The sequence below is a fragment of the Neovison vison genome, chromosome 12, assembly GCF_020171115.1.
Source record: "Neovison vison isolate M4711 chromosome 12, ASM_NN_V1, whole genome shotgun sequence".
Classification (NCBI taxonomy): domain Eukaryota; kingdom Metazoa; phylum Chordata; class Mammalia; order Carnivora; family Mustelidae; genus Neogale; species Neogale vison.
Window position 1 is genome coordinate 67288552 of NC_058102.1, and position 20782 is coordinate 67309333.

Sequence of the window (20782 nt, forward strand, 5' to 3'; positions counted from 1 at the left end):
TATTCTGCACAATGGAAAATAAAGTCACAGAGCATAAAAACAGGAGATAATTATCAACTGACTTTATTTCTTTTCATATGGTAAAACCAGCAGTGCACAATGTTTTGTAAATAAAATATATCTCATCAAAAAAAATTTTAACTTTATCATGTATCATCAGTTATGTTACACTGCCCTGAATAAAGAATATTTGGCATCTCTAACAGTCTTCTGGCATATTTTTTTTAACCAGGTTTGTATAAGAAATTGTTTTTCAAATGGTGACATATGTTCACATTAAAAAAAATACTAGTATGTAAGAGTCCAATACAGTTAGCAGACAATGAATAGTAGAAAGTAAAGGATTATTATTAGCATCAGATCATTTTAGTCACGAATAAACAGTAATTTGGTATTATAGGCCCTTGTTGAAAAGCTTGGTAACCTGCTAAGAACTTGCAAGATCACACCACTGATACTCAAATAGAATTTATAAGCAAATCCATGGGCACATACTGAACTGCCTCTCCCCACACCAATTTGTGACAACGTGTCTTTACCATGTTGGCTATCGTGGGAAGTGATGTAGTAGTGAATAAAAAATAGGATATTTTTTCGACTACCCCTAAAGATAATGATAAACACAGTAAGTTTTTGCCACAGCTATTTCCTTTAGAAATAAATGTCATCTGGGCCCTGTGCTAAAAACGTTTTCTCATCAAAATATAGCCATTCTAAAACTCATTGTGCAGCCTCAGCGTTACTGAACTGAGACGAAATGCTCAGATGCATATTCAGCTTAACAAAATCCCATCCACTGATAGCCTGAGAAATATACAACTAATAACAGTAGGTAGATTGTTAGTATTTTGATGTCATGAGATACTCAGCAAGAAGGAAAATAAGCAGCTTAATACTGTGAAGGCTTTTGTTTGGGTCTGGTTTCTTCAGAAATTTCTACAAATTTGGGGGGGAACTTCTGAATTCATTTGAGTTAATAGTATTCAAATGTCCCTGGTGTTCTTCCTTTTGAGGCTAAAGGATCCAAGATGAAGGCTGAAACTTTCAACTCTTCAACAATTAACTGGGTGATGTGTCATCAGAGAAGGGGTACTTCATATATCCTAATTTAGTTGGGATGATCAATATTAACTTCATTTTTAATATCATTAAAATTCAGTTGTGGAGAAGAAGAGATCATCCCAACCTTTCGAGGACCAGCTGGTATATGACTGTTTGGAGCACTGCATTTGCTTTTCATCATCTCCTGTATGTCACAAAATAAAAGTTCTATTTTCTATGTACTAAATATATACACATATTTAGAAAAATATATAAAATAGGACAAGAGGCGGCTGGAGGTGGCCGCTGGCATTTAGCGGGCACGTGGAACACTTGAGGAAATTCCACATACGGATTTTGAAAGCATGTAATGTCCTATGCTGACAGCTACAGTGCTGTCACACAGATGTGACGAGATCATCCACGCACTGCTTCCTGATCCCCAAATCCTGCGTACTGTTGAATGGGAACGTGAAACACTATAGTAAAACACTCATATTAAATGCATATTAAATATATCACAGAATTTTACATTAAATAGAGGACAGACCACTACACTCTCATTCACCAGTGTCTCATTTTTCATGGCGTCTTCGGAATAGGCACACGCTGCCTCCCTCCCCCACCCCCGCAACCCAGCCCTCCGTGTCCACTTCCGAGAAGGTGGAATGATCAATTGTATATAATCTGTTGCTTGTTCTAGATTCTTTGAGTTGTTTGAAAAATCAGGTGGAGGAAAGCCAAGGGGCTCCTCATGCTCGTCCAAGTGCTCAGATTAAACATTGGAGTCCTCGTCAGTGATGCTGGCACTGGGGGAACAGGCGGCAAAATCCCGAAACATGTCGTCCTCCTTTAACATGTGCTGGAAAACAAGGAGATGGGGTCATGAAACAGGAAGCAGGAGCTCGGCATGACACACACTTCATTAAAACATGCAGTCCTTTGGGATTATTTTAAACATCTTTTTAGAATAACATTTTTATTTTAAACTTCTTCTCATTTTTAAAGATTTTTAAGTAATCTCTACCCCCAACGTGGGGCTCGAAGTCACAACCCCAGGGATCAAGAATCGCACGCTCCACCAACGGAGCCAGCCAGGTGCCCCTGTAGAATAACATTTTAACTTCATTTTACAGACTTACTGTTAGATTGTTGATGCCTTCGGAGAACGCCCCTATCTGTCTCACCGTACCTTCTGAATCCTCCATCTGTAAAGAACACACCCACCACGTGACCTACTCGGTTGCATCATTTCAAAGAAAGGACAGCAAAATGAGCAGAAGTCAAAGAAGAAATAATGCAAGTATACGAAACGGGCTGGGAGCAACAGAACACTTCTGGGGATACCTCCTTTCGTTACAGCAACCAGAGGCTTAGAATGAGCCAAAATGTCCCTTTACTGGCACATCTAGCCTAATGCTCTGATATTGACAATGACATCAAAGGATTGGTGACTAGGGGGCAATACTCAAATCCAGGACTTCGCACTGAAAAAGACTACATGAGCTGTGTATTTCCACTTGACTTAATACACAGATTTCCATAACCCAGAGACAGTATAACATCAGTGAGCAGCCCAGCCTGGCAGCTTGGAAGCCCAGGTCTTCAAGCTGCTCTTCTATCTCAGGTAAGTTACTCAGCCTCTCTGTGCCTCGGTTTCCTACCCCCTACACTGAGGATGACAAGGCTCTGTATGTTTTACCATCACCGTGAAAGCTGACATATATTAAGTGCTGAGGATAGTGCCTGGGACATAGCAAGCAACTGGGAAGCTATTGACTATTATTTTCTTATTATCTTTATTTTCAGATATTAGAGAAAAAACTGATTAGTAGACACAGTGCAGCAAGTTTCCATTTAGTGTTTCATGGCTGGAGGAACTTGAAAGAAAACAGGCATGTCCTATTGCCTTTACCTGCTCCAACCGGTCCAAATCATCTTCGTCATACAGACGCATGTCCAATCCAGGTTTAAATCCCTTCTTAGAGTTACTTCCTGATGGATGTCCCAGTTCCATAGGACAAATATATTCTTCCCCATCTTCTTGTCTCTTCCTTCTCAGATTCCCAAAATTGCTGAAGGTAAGTTTCCTTGGCTTTAAAAGAAAAGCAAACATCCAGGGATTTAATAAAACTCATATGGCAGAGAATTGAGAATATGCATGATTCAATTATTCACTCCATTTACAGAGAAAAGCAACTGGATGATTAAATTGGGTGTGACAAAAATAAAAGCACCCTGTGTGTGTATGATTGATGTGCCCAAATATGATCCAGATTATGAATCTCAGAAGATTAAGCTTGTTCTCCTTATTCACCCCAATTAGCTGCGCATTCACGGTGATACGCAAAAAAATGCCAAGAGCCTTAGTTTTTGATTAAACAGGACTTAATGCAATGATATTTCTCAGGGATGAATCCAGTTTTGCAAGGTTTTCCCATCTCAGATCAGGAAAAGAGAATGGTCCTGTGTTTTCTTTTCGGGGGAAGCTATGATTATCCTGTATGCCCGGTATGCTTCCATAACAGAACTGAGATTGCTAAAGGAATCCTCGCTTGTTTGGAGAGAGAATTTCTAATGATACTTGGAAGAGAAACTCCATCTGAGTCACTGCATAGTCCCTGAGACTATCTGTTCAGCAGACGGTGATCAGGCTGATGTTGAGAATTTAAATAGAACAGAGTCTTTCAGAAGTTTCAAATCTGGCAGATCTTTTAAGAGAGAAAGGGAGCTAATGAGAAAGTGTCAGGCAGGTAGAGGAGGTAAAAGAGAGAGAGAGAGAGAAAGAAATATCTATGTATATAAAGAACTTGGTACAAATTTGCAGAAGAGCTGGTAAACTCTACCTCTACATTAAGTTGTTGAGATAAAAGACTCACAAGAGTTCACAGAGAAATGATTAAAAAGAAGAAAATGTAATCTGAATTTGGTATGACCCATGAATCTGGGTATACCCGGAAACAGCCATTCTCTGTTGGTCTACCTTGAATCATTTCTTAAGTATCTTTTTCTAACTTGCAAGATTGGTTCATTGTAAGCCAGAAAAGTTGAATCTGTGTGAGAAATCTTCCTCTTCTGCTGGATTTATCCATAGAACAACTGCAATCAATGTTTGAGCCCAAGTCATGGACTCTGCATTGGCAATACATTGACTGCATCCCAACGTCATCCTCTTCATCATGTTAACTCTAATAGAATAAACAACGTGAGCAAAGGTTCCCCCAGAAAGACACTTGTAAAAATGCATTTTCTTAATTACTCTTAAAGATGCACAGACCATTAACCCATCCACAAGACTCAGTAAACTCCAGAAAATGGGACAGTCAGGTCAAAACCAAGCCCCAGCTTTAGTTTTTGCTTTAACCAGTTATTAGAAGACAGAAGCCTGAACCAACCTTCACTTTGGCCGTGGCTGTCAGGAGTACATAATCTGGTAACTCCATGGCATCACGCTTTTGGTGCTGGGCCTCGGCCCCGATCAGAAGGTTGAAATGAGTAGCCAAATGTCTTCGCAAGAGGGTCTTACTTGGTGGGATGTTCAATAGCTGAGCCATGGTTTCTACATTAAAACGAGGTTCTAGAACCTATAAAAAAAAAAAAAAGAGTCATTTGAGGCACTGTGTATCATGCATGTCTGCCCTGCACTTTGTAATTGGCAAAGTTCCTTCATTTAGTCATCACCAATGATCCCGCAACAGCCCAGAGAGACAGAGCATGGACTTTGATTTTCAAGCTATAGATCTTTATTTTGCCTAAGCCAGTGAGAAGTAGAGCCGTTCCCAACATCCATGCATTCCAAAGTTAGGGCTTGTAGCTCCCCAAAGTGGAGCCTTTGGAAGGCGACTCCTTAAATCACTGTGCAGAAATAGAATCTGGATGTGGCAGGTGTTTCACGCTTTTGGTGCTGTGCCTCACATGAGAACCGGTGGCCAGATGGTCACACAAGATAAGAGACAATGGACTGAAATCTGATCTAGCCCTACATGATACAAATACATGATGGGGAAAAATACTTGGAAAGTAAAGACTCCCTAGAAATGGTTACAGGGGGGCTCAGTTTGATGGTGCTAGGATTATGACAAGCAAACTGATAATGTCCTAACTCATTCGACTGATGGAAACAAAATGAGAAGTCAGTTTTTCAATTAAAAGAGAGTTTTACCATGAGCCCACCATGGACACCGCTGCCTCTGAGATTGGGGGCATATTCTGCCAAGTCCACGGAGCGCAGCCACTCCATCACCCGGTGATTGGTCCACTGCTGAACTTCGGATGGGGTGACACTGTTCTGTGAGAACAAACCACCACCAGGAGCTTCAGTCATGAGAGACTCTGGGCTCTGAGAAACACACAGAGGGTTTTGGAGGGGCGGGGGGTGGGGGGTTGGGTGAGCCTGGTGGTGGGTATTAAGGAGGGCACGTATTGCATGGAGCACTGGGTGTGGTGCATAAACAATGAAATCTGGAACATTTTATTTTTTATGAAAAAAGTAAAATAAAATAAAAGGAGCTTCAGTCCATTGACTGTGGGATCCCAAACACTCAAACTGCACCTTCTAAAGTCTGCCTTCTAGAGCACAATTCCCTCGACATCCCACTAAGTATTTACAGAAAAGGTGAAGAGGGGTCTGCTAATCTCAGTTTTGTTTTGAGGCATCCGTGCCAGTGTTCCAAGCTTTTTTCACAAACTCATGAAGCAGGGCTTTAGGAAAACAAGTCTCTAGAGTGATATTTAACTCTGTGGCTTAAGGAGGCAGGAAAATAAAAGACACCCGAGAAAAGGAGGGAGGGAAATTAAAACACAATCTTTGTGGTTACACAGGTAGAGCCATCACAATGGGGGGGACATAGGAAAATAAAGCCCGAGAAGGTAATGAGGCTGGACTTGAGGCTCTGAGGATGGCAGAAGCCTTCCCTGCCGGCCCATGAAGACTCGTGTGACTATTTTGCCTGCACAGCTGTCCGGTGCATGGAGAGCACATGCAGCGGGAATCTCAACCTCAGGTGCTACCTCGTCAGACGGCCGCCTCCGCAGACAGTTCGGTTCAAAGTTATTGATCCTCAGGACCTGGATAGCCCTTTTGATACTGAGATGATGTAGCACACTCACGACCTTCAAAGACAGTAAGTCATCCTGGAAAAAAAAAAAGAAGAAGAAGAACAAAAAGAGGAGTTCACTGAGCTGGCCTAGAGCAGGAGGACCTTCTCAGGGAAATTTCAGAAAACAAGTAAAACTAGGAAATCCCTCTACCAACAGGCCTGGAGCACTTGCATTTTCAAACCCTTTATTTGGTAACAGAACACTTTTTTTCCTGTTCCCAACAAAATCCTCTCCAGGACCCCAAATTAAAAACAACAACAAAAAAATTAGTGTTGCATCAACAGAAGCCAAGTTTCACCTGTTTCTCTTCCAGACACTTTGAAACAGGATCGTGAGACCCCACAGCTCTGTAGAGCACAGTTTGAAAGGAATTGGCTGGGTTACACTTTGATTTGGTGTCATAAAGCAAAGAGCTAAGAGCACATGATGTTCAGTGAGGACAGCAGAACTGGGTTTGCTGAACTAAGGCACATCACCATTTGGGAGAAAATCAGAAAAATATCTCTGTTATAGTATTCCCCAAGCCTCAAGGAATCTCTAGTTCTTGATTATTATGCTCTATCCAGCAGAGTCTGTGAATAGTTTTGGGAAAATTATGTTGATCGATGAGAAGGTTTTGGTGAGAGTTAAACAGAAAGGAGACATGAAGAAGTTATTAGTAGCAACATGTATCACCACCAGTTCCTTCCAGGTGTAACTTTCCTCAGTCTGTGGTTATTGGGAACATTTCAAACATACCAAACACACCAAAACAAATTATTTCAGAAGGTGATGTGGAGGGCAGTGTCAAGATAAGCACCAGTCTATTTCCAAACACACCCAGAAAATAAAACAAGAAAAATACCCATTTTAGACACACCTTACTGATAAACACATTTGTTGGTGGGGGCGGGGGGAGGTGATAATCTATTATAGAAATAGTTTTTAAATAAAAATATTAGACAATCAGCTTAAATTCTTAAAGCTACTGAGCAAAATTATTTCCTGAATTTTTTTCTGGATCAATTTCTTAAAAGGCACTTCCTTATGGTAAGTTAGAAGGCATTCAACACATTTTAATCTAGGATTGAGACACCCATTCAAAACATTTCCATGTGGGTCAGTTTCAACTAATTCAAGTCTTTCAGATTTAAAAAAATTTAAATACATAATGATTACAATGTAAATACAATGCAAATTATTTTAGCTTGAGAGATTTTTTTTAAAGGGCTGTTTTAAATCAAAACAGATACTGTTTTTAGATTTTTTTAACAAATCTTTTGTTTTTTTTAAGATTTTTATTTATTTATTTGACAGAGCAAGATCACAAGTAGGCAGAGAGGCAGGCAGACAGAGAGAGGAGGAAGCAGGCTCCCCGCCAAGCAGAGAGCCCAATGCCAGACTTGATCCCAGGACCCTGAGATCATGACCTGAGCCAAAGGCAGGGGCTTAACCCACTGAGCCACCCAGGTGCCCCTAAAAAAATCTTTTAGGTAATTTTAATTTACCAAAGAGCTGCCAAAGAGAGATAATAGTTCCATATATCCTTCACTCAGCTTCCCCTAATGGTTAACACCTTCTAAAACCATGATGTAGTCATCAAAACTGAGGAATTAACATAAACAAAAAAAGGTAATTAAAACTACAGACTTTACTCAGATTTCACCAGTTTTTCCACTAGGTCCTTTCTCTATTCCAGGATCCAGCCCAGGATACCGTGTTCAAATAGGTATTTTTGTGACTCAGAACTTTTGAGGTCAAATTTTCTAAGATGATTTACTCTTTTATAGTCACAAAATTTATATGCACATTTCTTGTGGTTTTAAGCCTGAATCTGCTCACGTTCGTGCAGAAGCATACCTATCTAGACAGGCAGGCAAGTATTTACTGAATTTGTTCCAGGCTGAGCTATTAAAAGGAGGAATCTGGAAACATCTTAGGTTCAAACACCCTGTGACTTTTGACTACTTTCTGGCTGTGGAAACTTGGTTGAGCTACCCCGTTTCTCAAGTTTCTCATTCCCTCACCTAAACACTGGGGGATAACAAGAATGTCACCTCAAGGCCTGCTGAAACTAGAGTATTCATAGGAGTACAGAGCTTGGAAGAGTGTCTGGCACACAGTATACATGCAATGTGCCATGCGCTCGTGTTATTACAAGCAGGTGCCCACCAAGGTATGGACTTTGGTTCAATGACAGAGAAGAAAATGAATCCCATGAAAAGAACCCCACAATTTTGACATTGAAAAATAAGCTGTTTGAAATTTTCAACAAACTTTTTTTTTTTTTAAAGATTTTATTTATTTGATAGACAGAGCTCACAAGTAGGCAGAGAGGCAGGCAGAGAGAGAGAGAGGAGGAAGCAGGCTCCCCGCTGAGCAGAGAGCCCGATGCGGGGCTCAATCCCAGGACCCTGAGATCATGGCCTGAGCTGAAGACAGAGGCTTTAACCCACTGAGCCACCCAGGTGCCCCAAATTTTCAACAAACTTAAAGAAGATACTTTTGGGAGTTGGTTCCAGAGCGTAGCTCACAAAAGGCCTTTTAAAAGAAAAGAATCTAAAGCAGCAGTGCACTAACAGGACTGCGGAATCTAGAACAAGTTCTCCTGGAAACCATCTTTCCACTGTTGTAAAGTGCTTCTACCTCTTAGATGGAAGGATAAAAATACGGAACAGTAATGCAGGAATCAGAGAGAGTCCACCTCACCCTACTTCTTGCCTCTGCAATTACTCCCCTAGTGGAATGGGGCTAAAGAGAGAAAGGAGGCAGGTTTTGGGTAACGTTCCCCAAAGCGGAAGGGAGGAGAGGAGACGAGTCTCTAGATGTCAGGTCAAGAGGGTGGTCTCTTCTGAGCAGTCACTGCATATAGGAATGTGTAACTTAGAAACCCCCAGAACTTCGACACTCTACACTCTATTTTTTAAACATCATTAGGAGAGGGGCGCCTTGGTGGCTCAGTCAGTTAAGTGGCTGCCTTCGGCTCAGGTCATGATCCTAGAGTCCCGGGACCAAACCTCACATCAGGCTCCCTTCTTAGTGAAAGTCTCCTGCTCTTTCTGACCCTCTCTGGGCTCGTGCTCTATCTCACTCTCTCTCTCAAATAAATGAATAAAATCTAAAATAAAATAAAACAAAGCATCTTCATGACATATAATTCGCATATAAAATTATGCAAAAATTTACCCCTTCAAAGTGTGCACTTCAGTGTCTACATTGTTGAATATACGTAAAACCATCTTCCTGGAGAGCTGAGTTTAGATTATCCTTCATACAGCTTAAATCCAAGTTTTAAATTTCCCAACGGTACTGCAATCACCAAATCCTCTGACTTCAACTTAACAGAAACTCTTTTGGCTCTTCTCAAGTTAAGGCAACACCCTGAAACTCTGGTGGAATCATTGTGAAAACAATGTATTTTGCTCACTATTTCTGTGTCTTTCCAGAGAAAAGCAATTCGACACTCCCCTTCCCCAACTCCCAGGAGCCAATCACTTACAACAGTCATGTAATGGAGCATTCGACCATCTACCCGTCCTTCGTCAAACTGGGTCTTGTACTGGGGGAGACCAATGTCATCCAACCACCCTACAGAAGAGAAATCAGTGTTGTTAGTAAGCCACGCAACACCTGTACTTGTGATTCAAAAGAAAAAGCAGCTTCATTCATTTATTCATTCATTCATTCAGTCACTCATTTACTCATTCATGAATGAGTGAATTTAAAATCTCTTACTAGTGACCCAGTTGAAATCCAGCTTTCCATGGTTGGTTTCTTCTTCAGACCCCACGGCTTGCAGTGCCAGCTGGAGCTTCTTTCGATGAAGTGAATTCTTAATCCCAAGTTCCTGAAATAATAAGCAGAAACACTGGTTTGACCATTCTGTCACTATGGGCTAGATGCCACTGGCAAAAGATGCCAGTTCCCCCAAATGAAGCCAGTGTTAAAGACCCGACAATCCCGTTCAGTCAGCATGCCAAGTCAAGCTGGTGAAATTGTGCTGAACAAAAGGCCCCTAGAAAGCCAAGACCACAGCAACTAGTTTAGTGGGATGTTCCATTCCCTAGTAGGCTCCTTCCTCAGCAAGACTGGAATTCTATTCTTTCTGTACAAAAGGTTAAACAATTAGGAACTATGTTAAATAATTTGACGTAAGATGTAGGGCTCTTTCCTTTTCCTTTTTGCAAAGTGAAGCTGAATTGCATACATTACACTGAGAAGTTGGGCCAATGCTAAAGCCTCATAAAGATTCTGAGAAATACAAGCTTAAGGTTTATTATTATGTCTATACAATTATTTCTCATTAAAATAGCCAGTGGCTTACGTGTTTCATAAGGAATCATTAAGATCAGGTCCTTCTTGTTAAATCCATGCGATTAAATTAAATTAAAAAAAAAACCGTGAAGCAGAAAACACAGTTTTTCAAGAGTACTGACTGGCTCCCCCCACTCTCCTTTCTGGAGTATAAAACAATTCTACAATCATATTCTCTTTCTCAGTAGCCATTGTCTAAACAAAACAGAGAAGCAGTCACCTTCTCCAGATCTTGCTGAGAAGCCTGCAGAAGTGTTTGGCCAGATGCAATCCAGTGCTTGCCTGAATTCACGTAGGACCCCAAGCCCTGCTCCACAAGCCAATCGCAAACCTGCTCCTTGGTCCATTTGGCAAATGGCATATCCAAGTCGCTATAAGAAAATGAACAACTGTGTGAAGAACAATTCCAAGCCAGCCCTGTGGCTTCTCGAGGTTGACCAACTTATACTGAATTAATGTAGAAATTCCCTAGTAATGCCCTATTTGACCGTGAAAAGCTTACTTTTCAGTCCATGTTTAGGGGAGGTGGTACTGGCATTGAAAGTTACCTCAAAAGGACCACAGCTTTCATTTCAAATGAAACCACAAAAGATTCAATATGCTTGAGCAAGAAACATATTGTGTGGAAGAAAAGCAAGTTGAACCAACAAGTCAAGTCACTGTACTAATTTCAGTCAACGTGGTTTGAAGACTGAATTTCCAAACAGAAAACACTAGGTTAGATGGAGAGAAATCAAGTCTAACTTGAACTGTAGCAGAATTATGGTTTCTCTCCAAATGGTTATCAGTGAGAAGAGCGCAACATGCCATCACTGAGTACAGGGAAACATAATCACAGTAATTTCTGGGTCAAATTTTCTACCTTGACACGTAAATCGTGTTCCTCTTTGGGGAAAAAAAAAATGTAGATAAACAAAAATTTTCTTTATTTTTTTATTTTTTTTTTTTAAATATATTTTTAAGATTTTATTTTTTTATTTATTTGAGAGAGAGAGACAGTGAGAGAGAGCACGAGCGAGGAGAAGGTCAGAGAGCGAAGCAGACTCCCCATGGAGCTGGGAGCCTGATGTGGGACTCGATCCCGGGACTCCAGGATCACGCCCTGAGCTGAAGGCAGTCGTCCAACCAACTGCGCCACCCAGGCGTCCCATTCTTTATTTTTTTTTAAAACAGCACAAGGAGATCCTCTACTGTGTATAAAGAGAACACAAGGCAAATGAGACCTTCGTGTGTTTGGAGAAAGCCAGGGTTTCCTCCTTGATAAAACCTGTGCCCAGTCTTCTGCGAGGGTAGGAGAGACCATGTTCTAAAGACTAAGTGTAATGGTTTGTGCTAGATGTTTGCCAACCCCACCCTTCTCATGCTTAGTAGGTCAGTATAGTAATTTCAAAACAGCCCTTAATTATGGTAAGGGTGTAGGAAAAGTTCCTAGAGTCTTAACAGATAAAGCATTACATCGTCCTGATAAATTCAGGATTATTTAATCCTGATTAAATTCCATTAGAATTTGTGTCTTAATGTAGGAGCTTTCACAGAATCCATTAGTCATTAACGTTCACTGAACAGTTACTATTTATCAGATACTCAATGCATATTAACTCCTTTAATCTTCACAATTAGACTAATTCATACCAGGGGAAACGGAGGCGCAGAGCATGGATGTAGTTGCTCCAAGGTCACCCAGGTTACAGGAAGCAGCCAAGCCAGCAATCAGATCCAAGCAGTCTGTCTCTAGAACCTACTCTTTTTTTTTTTTTTAAAGATTTTATTTATTTATTTGACAGAGAGAGATCACAAGTAGGCAGAGAGGCAGGCAGAGAGAGAGGAGGAAGCAGGCTCCCTGCTGAGCAGAGAGCCCGATGCGGGCCTCGATCCCAGGACCCCGAGATCATGACCTGAGCCGAAGGCAGCGGCTTAACCCACTGAGCCACCCAGGCGCCCTCAAGAACCTACTCTTAACCGCTATGTTAGCCCATCTCTCTAGAGCTATGCTTTAGAGTACTTGGAGTAACTATTTTCTCGGTCAGATTGAAGTCAAAGAATCATTCTTGCACAGATGTTGCTGACACTTTAGCTTTGGTTCCTCCCCTGGCTCTCGCAGCCCTCATATTCTGCATGATTTTCACCAACCACTGCCAACCCGCACTGCTCTAAAGATGACGGACCCCTCTGCCAGGCAAAGGGGTAAGCAAGGGATTCTACTGCTCAGCCCAGGGACAATACTAACATTGCAAGTGCTCACAGCCTGGACATGTGGGTAGAGATGTCAAAGTCCATTCGTTCAGTTTTTCTCACCTGTTAGATTGTCCCAAATCTCGAGACCAGCCCAGTCGTGGCCCTGCAGTTGCCCTTGTCCCTCCTCTTTTAAATTCAGGCTCAGACAGGTCATCTGGGTTGAAAGTAGTTGACTGACTTCTCCTAAGTCTGAATAGAAGAAACAACATCACATTGCCTTGTAGAGACCTGAGGAGACCTTAGGACTTGAAAGTTAATGAGAACATTGCTTATGTATGATCAGAAAAGACGTCTGGATTTACACTTTAACTGAGACCCAGTGAGTTAGTGCATCCCAGATCACAATCTTCCTTCTATAAAAGGAACAGCAAAGCCTTACAACTGCATACTTGTTTCTAGGCAATCTTCCATTTATTCCTACATTTGAGCAACACACAACACAAAGCCCCCTCCGGTTGTCTGCTGTGTTACTTACCTTCCAAAGAGTTTCATGATACCTCTGGATTTCTTTTTGGAATCCGGCGATGGTGGAGATATCTGGAAGGGACTGCCTCCCTGCGAATTTTTCGGCTGGGAAGATCCACCAGCCAGATCTAGGTGCTCAGCTGTCTCCTTCTCTGTTTCAGCTATTCCAAGAACAGAATACATACTTGGTGAGTTTTAAAGTACAGAATGAACATGACTAGATGCTACCCTTCTTAACTTTAGCAACTGTTAACAAATTCTTCTTCTGTTGGTCTGTAAAGCAGTAATTTACAAAGAGCACCCTACAAATATTACAGATGGAACACAAATGTATGTTCTGCTCTACAGTCTGCTGTGTATCAGTGAATGATGCATATAATATCGTATATGATATTGTGCCTAAATTCATTAACTCACAAATTACCACCTCTTTGAAGTTCAAAGGTGGGATAGGATTGCCACATTCTTTAAGTGATCTGAGTACATAATGAAATTAATCTCAATTTTTCTGCAGCACTGGCTACTGCTGACATTCTTCCCACATTCTTCAAAATCATCATCTCCTTCATCTTGTTAGGACAATCTCCCAGATCTGTCATCTGATCGTTTCTTCTCTGCTGTAGGACCTGTTTTCTCTTCTTCTTCCACTCTGAGATTCTGTTCTAGGCTCCTGCCAGCAGGATCTCTGAACAAGTTCACCCACTCCGTGCCTGGCACAAAATGATGGCTTCCCTCATTCATAAGCAGCCAGTATCACAATCTCTGGTCCTAATCTCTCTCCCCAGACTCAGGATCTGAAAGTTTATGGATATTCCCAATGTGCTGTGGCAGGAACATCTTAGACTCAACAAATCCATCCAATTCTCAGAAGAATTCTCTTAGATTTTCTTATTTAATATTCCCTTGATACTAATTAATATTCTTCCTGTTACTCCCGTTCACACTCTTTGGCATTTTCTTTTCACTCCCTCCTCTCCTTTGGCATTTACATCAGATCCTAGTCACCAAGCCCTCGCAGTCTTTTCTCAAGAGAGTTATTCCTATTTATAACTTGCTATGTCCTACTGAGAAAAGAATGTACTGGATATGCACACATTTTTCTTCTGATATAAAATCAGTGTCTGTTGATTCTGCCTTGAAAGAGTAACATCCAAATTTGCTACGCCCAGTTCTCCCAGCATTCTCTATTTCTTAATTCTTTTACCTGTCCCTTAAGGCATGATCCCCCACTAACAAACACAAGCGGTACCGTTTCCTCAGTGTGAGACGACACTTTTTCGGGAAAGAAAAAGTTGTACAAAAATCACAGAAATGTTTTAGCAAGATATAAAAGTTGCAGAGGTTGACTTTTCTACGAAGCACAGCTGTGATTATAGGTTATAATAAGCAGCACTGGGCTCTTAGCATTAACAATGTATTTCTTCTAAGAAAGATGCAAAAACATTTGAAAATGTTGTCTGGATTTTATTTATCCCATGTGTATTCTAGAAATGTAAGACTGCAAAGGGAGAGAAGTAACCTGTGCTGACCCACGTGAGTTGGTGTATGGGTATCTCAGGGAAAATCCAAAGGAACCTTTCCATCCAAACCCCAAAGCCATCTTGGGTATGGGTATACCAGAAAATGTTGCCTAACTCACCCTTATTCTAAAAGCATCCTGTTTTCATTTTTTTGTTTTGAGGATGTTTCCTCCCTCCCATGCCCCACACTTTTAAAAAGGAAAACGGAGTTTCCCCTCTCCTAAAATCATTCTGGGGGAGGCTCCTTGGATATCCCAGAAATCTTCCTCCAGTGTCACTAAACGCCACCTCCATCTTCAAAGCAATGAATGTCAGAAGAACGTTCCCTTAAGAAAAGTCAGTCTAAAGCAATCATTTGCAATGTCTTCTACAGGCTTCTCGATTTGGCTGAAAACATTGCTCTCTGGGGATAATGGAGACATGGAGAAGGAACTGCCAGGACCTGGGAGTTAGTGTGAGACAGGATGCACTGGAAGGGTGAGAAAGCTGGAAGGTACGAGGCAGGAGAGTCCTGCCCTGGACTCTGAGGGTGCCGTGAGCTCCCAGAGCTCCTCGCAAGGTGTCATTAGCAGGGGTTAAAACAGCACGGGGGCTGGGAAGCGAAGGCTCTCCAGAGAGTCCACTTTAGCAGCAGGCGGAAGGAACTCTCTGGAGTCGAGGACAACATTTTCTGATCGCTGCCAGCTTGCTTTCTAGAGATCGCAGATGCCAAGAGCAAGGATTAGTCAGCCTGGAGGACAGCACTGGCAAAGGCTGGCATGCAGGGGTACGATACCTAGGGTGGGTGCACTGGCACTTCGTTTACGATCTTCAGATATCCCAACAACGCACACAATCACACGCAGCCCAATGGAGAGAACACAGGAGAATGACAAAATGAAACACAGCTCAAAGTCCTACTCACAAAATACACACAGGGGGAGGAAAGGCAAGCACTGCGCTGTGCTTCCAACATCGCAGACTCCATTAGCAGGAACAATATGGGGTTAATTGGTCCACTTTCGAAACAGATGAGAAGCTGTTTACAATGAAGTCAGAGAGTGTGAAGGTTTTGGTCTTTCCTCTACACTTATGCTCCAACAAGGAGAGCAGGGTGACGGCCTGCACAGAGCAATCATTACCACTGAATTAAACCCATGGGGGCAGTTTCTTGCAAACATTTCCCCCAGCTCATTCACCTTCATTTCTGAGAAAGAGAAACACACAGATCGATGAACCAGGGAAGGGAGGGGATTGACCTTGTCCTCGTTCTGAGTGAATTAAAGCAAAAGCACGCTGGCCATACATACCCAAGTTTGGTGCACTTGCTGTCCTCTTGTTACTTTTTATTTTAAAAAAGCCACGCCCAAAGGACAATCTGGCTTTCCGAGTGCCAAAGGGGTTGTCGTCCACGGATGCATCACGCCCCGGAGCTTTCGGAGGGAGGCCCCCGAATGGGCTGCTTTCTACAGGAGCTTTATCCTAAAAGACAAGTGATAATAAATGGAAAACGGCGTGGCTGTGCACAATTAGGAGTACACGCTGGGCACAACACCTGATCTGTTACACATGTGATTTTATTTAAAAGAATCACGGAACTGACAAGTTGATTATGAACACCAAGCACCATATTACAATTTAGAAAGTCAGTTCTGAAAGCTACTTAGGAAGCAAGAGCAGCAACAAAAACATGTTTGTCACTGACCTATAACCGGCATGCTTCGGATGTGAAGTATTTAGGATATAGAAATTCTCAAGCTTTATTTTAATTTTATTTGCCTCATTCCCCCAATGACATGGAAATAAGGTACTGCATAACCAGAATACCAGCAGGCTTCCTATTTTTCGAATGGTTATGACACAGACTGGGCTACAATGCAGTTCCCAGTCTTTGTGAAGCCCAGCGTAATATAATCACTGTGCAAAGGAGGCATTATCTCCAAGCTTCTACACCAGCAGCAGAAAGAGATTCTACTCCAGTTATTTCAAATATTCTTCTCAAGGAATTACTAGTCAAATGAGGACACAACCAGTGACCATTAAACATTTTGTTTTTGAGAGGGTGTTCTGAGACATATTCATTACCTTGCCTGCAAGTTACCCGACACGGATCACCAATTTTCAAACGCTATGACATGCTCAGATACACTTAACACCAAAACTAAACTTGTTATAATTAAAATTTTCTTCATCGATTCAGAAGATTCTTTGGCTGTCTCTAACAGGTCAAGGTCTTTATCGCGAACCTTAACTGTAATTAAGTTATACTTCTAAGTACTCTTGATTTTTTAGCTTTCTTGTTATTTGAATTAGCAGTTACAGTAACATGATCTGTTATATTGTTTTAGTAGAATCTAAAGATGCTTTGATTTGCATGCTCTCATTCCTCTAACATCTCCTGCCCTCTGTTTTTGTTTTTGCAGAGGTGGAGAAAGGGGAGAGGGGACACAAGCTTTGAAGGTGGTTATTTTATCCTCTGAATTTATTGCTCATTGTAACTACAAGTTTATAGATGCCACAGTTTAGTGCAACTATTACCTACGTCTCACCACAGATGTCAAAATCATTTAATCATTTATTGAATTGGCAAGGCAAAAAAGGACAAAGGATGCCTGTAATTACAGCTGTGTGCACAGACTGTGCCTTATCAGGGACACCTACATTATAACTCAAGGCATTCAGAGCCAGCAGTCAAGGGAGTGCATCTGGAAGTGGCCTACCAGAATGTAGCCTTTACAGAGTTAATGATTGAAAATTAGAGGAAGGAAGAACGAGAGCCCTTGTTGATGAGGTCTTTAAAAAAAAAAAATAAAAGACAAAAAAACAGAACACCAAAATGTTTCTGTATACACAGTGGTTATATTAAATAAACAGCTGTTCTTGGGCGGGTGACCTAAGGACTTTTTGTGAGGTCTTAGGAAGCCCAAATATGATAATTAAGAATATCACTAGCCTGATTGAGAGTTTGGGGTTTTGTCTGTTTTTTTGTACCCCCCCCCCAACAGTTTATTGAGGTGAAACATAAAAAGTGAACAATTAGGGGACATTTAGTCCACTCACGGTGTTATATAACTGCCACCTCCACCTAGCCCCCAAACATTTCCATCATTCTGAATAAAACCCTTCACCCAGGAAGCAGTTTCTCTCCGTTCCTCCCTCTCCATCTCTGGCAACCGCCAAACTGTGTTCTGTCTCTATGGATTTATCTATTCTACATACTTCACATAAATGGAATCCTGTACTATCTGATCTTTCGTGTCTGGCTTCTTTCATACAACATGTTTTGGAGGTTCTGAGTTTGGGTTTTTTGGAGACATTTAAGCAATCACATGTATCAGACATCACAAACATTTTTCCATTGTAATCTGGACATAAAAATTACCTCTGGAGGCTTCTGAACAGACTCCTTTTCCTGTTCAAAACAATAATATTTTAGATTGTTACAGGAATGGCTTCATATATTCACAATCTGTTACATACAATTCTAGAAATTAAAATAAACTTTTATCTACTTCTAAACTACACAATCTCCGTTCCATTTATTTCCAATAATGGCTAATTAAAGTCTTCAGTTGTGATTATATATACTAGTTTCAACCGTTCATATTCATCCTTCTTAGTATTTACCATTAACTGTGGTATCTAATAAATCTGCATTAGAGAAACCTCAAGCTCTTCTTGAGAGTTTTATTTGCAAAATGGGAAAATGTGAGGATCCCTAAATATTTGCGTCTCAGGGTAACAGACAGAGAAACAACACAGAACCAACCCCGTCTGATGACTCTCTCTTCAGATTGCCCAGGCTGCTGGACTTTTGCAGACTTGAAGTTCTAAAAATAACAATAATAGTAATTAGGATTAATAATAAGTGGCTCTGGTGCCACTGTTTCTTAGGAGAATATCTTGGAAAGAAACTAAAACTGTGTGTGGGTTGAATCCTGGTCATAAAAGAAAATCCGGATTCAGGCAGTCACTTATGTGCTTTACTAAATTATAACATTGAGTTCTTTTAAAAGCAGAGGTGGTTAACTGTCCTGCCAATAACTCTAAATGTCCCACACATGTTAGAATAGCTGGAAAAACACTTAGGACTCTCCTTGTGATGTCAACATTTGAAAATAAACCAGCATTTTTCCACGGACCAGTGGTGTATCCTTTTATGTATACATTTAGACCAGGAACTTTTTTATTTTTTATTTTTGTTTAAATTTTAGTTAATATACCAGGGAACTTTTAAAACATTCACATACTATTTACATATAATCCTTGTAATTAAAATAAAGAACAGAAGTGTTACTTTTCAATTCACAAAGGAATCCATTTTCTGAATCTGGCCAAGTAGTTTATTTTACAGTTCTGATCGAGGCATACAAGAAAAATCCCTCTGGCTGCCCATAATAATTTGTTTGCTATCCTTGCAAAGGCGAAGTGACACTGTAAACACCCAGAAATTTTTTTCCCTTTCACATAACTAGCATTCAAGTATACAGGGCTGGTCTTTTCAAAAATGGGAGGCAGGAATAGGTGACCAGTTTAGAGAGAGAAAAAAGCTCTAAGAAGCAGAATAACATACATACACAAACTTTTAAAAGGCAATTCTCATGTACTCATGTGTACATAAGTTACTGGACTTGTCCAGTATCAAATAAAGTAAAAGATAATGGTGAGAAAAGAGAAGATCTCATCTTTGCTCTGGAAATAGATTTTCCTAATTCAGACTTGAACTTGGATAAACATAGATAATGGACCAGTTTACTACATGGAGAATGCAAAAAACTACTGCAGCCTTTCCAGCCATTACATTATTCTCTGTGACTCTTTTCTGCTAGGGTCAAAATGCAAGCCAGTGGAAACCTGAAATTCAAAGCACTGCACTTCACATGAAAACTGATGAAGGAAGGCTAAAGCCGTGCAAACACTTGGCACAAGATAATGGATAACGGTCAATGAGCAAGTATCTCTTTGTTAACTCACAATCTCCCCTTTCCCTGACATCCAACCACCACACCTGCATTAATGTATTCAGGCCTCAGTCATCTGCTTCTCACAGTGGTCACTGTGAGTTTGTCAGAAGCTTCCTCTCTCCCAGGTATCAATGACATTTTCCACATTCAAGAACGTGACTTACGAAAGACTATCGCACGGCTGGGTTTCAACAGAAGCACCGAGGATTATTTTTCCATCACTAAAAGAAGAAAGAAAAGAAAAGGAAAAAAAATGGAATGTGTGTGCTTCACAAGTAAAAGACCATATATATTCTAAGTAAGCAGAACTGTCAAAAAAAAAAAATAATTGTGCTGGGGAAGCTATTTCTCTTTTAAAATAGTCATGTGTTTTGTTTTGTTTTTAAACACAGGCTCCATGCCCAGCATGGGACTTGAACCCACAACCCTGAGATTAAGACCTGAGCTGAGATCAAGAGTCAGCTGCTGAACTTACTGAGGATTCCCAGCTGCCCCTCTCTTTTAAAATTTTCTACTATATTTTCTTTTGTTAAAAAATATTTTACTTATTTATCTGACAGAGAGATCACAAGTAGGCAGAGAAGCAGGCAGAGAGAGAAGAGGAAGCAGGCTCCCTGCCGAGCAGAGAGCCCTATGTGGGGCTCAATCCCAGGACCCTGGGATCATGACCTGAGCCAAAGGCAGAGGCTTAACCCACTGAGCCACCCAAGTGCCCCTAAAATATTCTATTATATTTTATTTTATTCAGTCTCATTATAAGGTTAAGTAATTGAGAACATGCTCCCTCAAAATTCTACTTGTTAATGGAGAAACTACTGTATCCTTGTCCCAAATCCTTCTTCCGAACAGCCTGGGCCACATGACCATTGCTATGGGGCTTGGGACCCACTGGCGGCTCCCCATGACTTAGGACATAAAACTTGAGTCCCCTAAAATCTCTCTCTAACCTGAACACCACACCTCCCTGGACTCCTGCCCTAGGACTTCTTGCTTCACACCCTTTATTTCAATAATCCAGAACTGACTGTAGTGATTGATTTACACTGGTCCCCTGGCACAAGCCTTACAGTTTCTTGCCTCTCACAGTAAAACCTGTGTCTGTAAATAAATTGCAATGCACTCTTGTGTTTGCTTGATCTACTCTGCTGAACATTTATATTGCAATGTTGGGTCATAAATGACATA

The 20782-nt window shown here is 41.0% G+C and overlaps 1 protein-coding gene across 13 annotated transcripts in view; it reads right to left on the bottom strand.

Annotated features, from left to right (window-relative positions):
* Window positions 1-47: 47 nt before the first annotated feature.
* Window positions 48-20782, bottom strand: part of PPFIBP1 (PPFIA binding protein 1) — a 174030-nt gene continuing 153295 nt past the window's right edge. For 7 of the 13 annotated variants that reach the window (XM_044228753.1, XM_044228752.1, XM_044228754.1 and 4 more), the window contains 16 exons: window positions 19762-19818; window positions 18403-18463; window positions 18016-18045; window positions 15944-16115; window positions 15430-15462; window positions 13145-13295; window positions 12730-12858; window positions 10655-10805; window positions 9856-9967; window positions 9620-9708; window positions 6052-6174; window positions 5204-5380; window positions 4437-4625; window positions 2957-3136; window positions 2184-2249; window positions 48-1903 (listed from right to left, as the gene is read on the bottom strand). In XM_044228753.1, the coding sequence (XP_044084688.1) occupies window positions 1817-1903; window positions 2184-2249; window positions 2957-3136; window positions 4437-4625; window positions 5204-5380; window positions 6052-6174; window positions 9620-9708; window positions 9856-9967; window positions 10655-10805; window positions 12730-12858; window positions 13145-13295; window positions 15430-15462; window positions 15944-16115; window positions 18016-18045; window positions 18403-18463; window positions 19762-19818 (1807 nt within the window). In that variant the 3' untranslated portion in view covers window positions 48-1816. The remainder of the gene's footprint in view (window positions 1904-2183; window positions 2250-2956; window positions 3137-4436; window positions 4626-5203; window positions 5381-6051; window positions 6175-9619; window positions 9709-9855; window positions 9968-10654; window positions 10806-12729; window positions 12859-13144; window positions 13296-15429; window positions 15463-15943; window positions 16116-18015; window positions 18046-18402; window positions 18464-19761; window positions 19819-20782) is intronic. The other 6 variants (XM_044228761.1, XM_044228759.1, XM_044228764.1 and 3 more) reach the window with 3 other exon arrangements.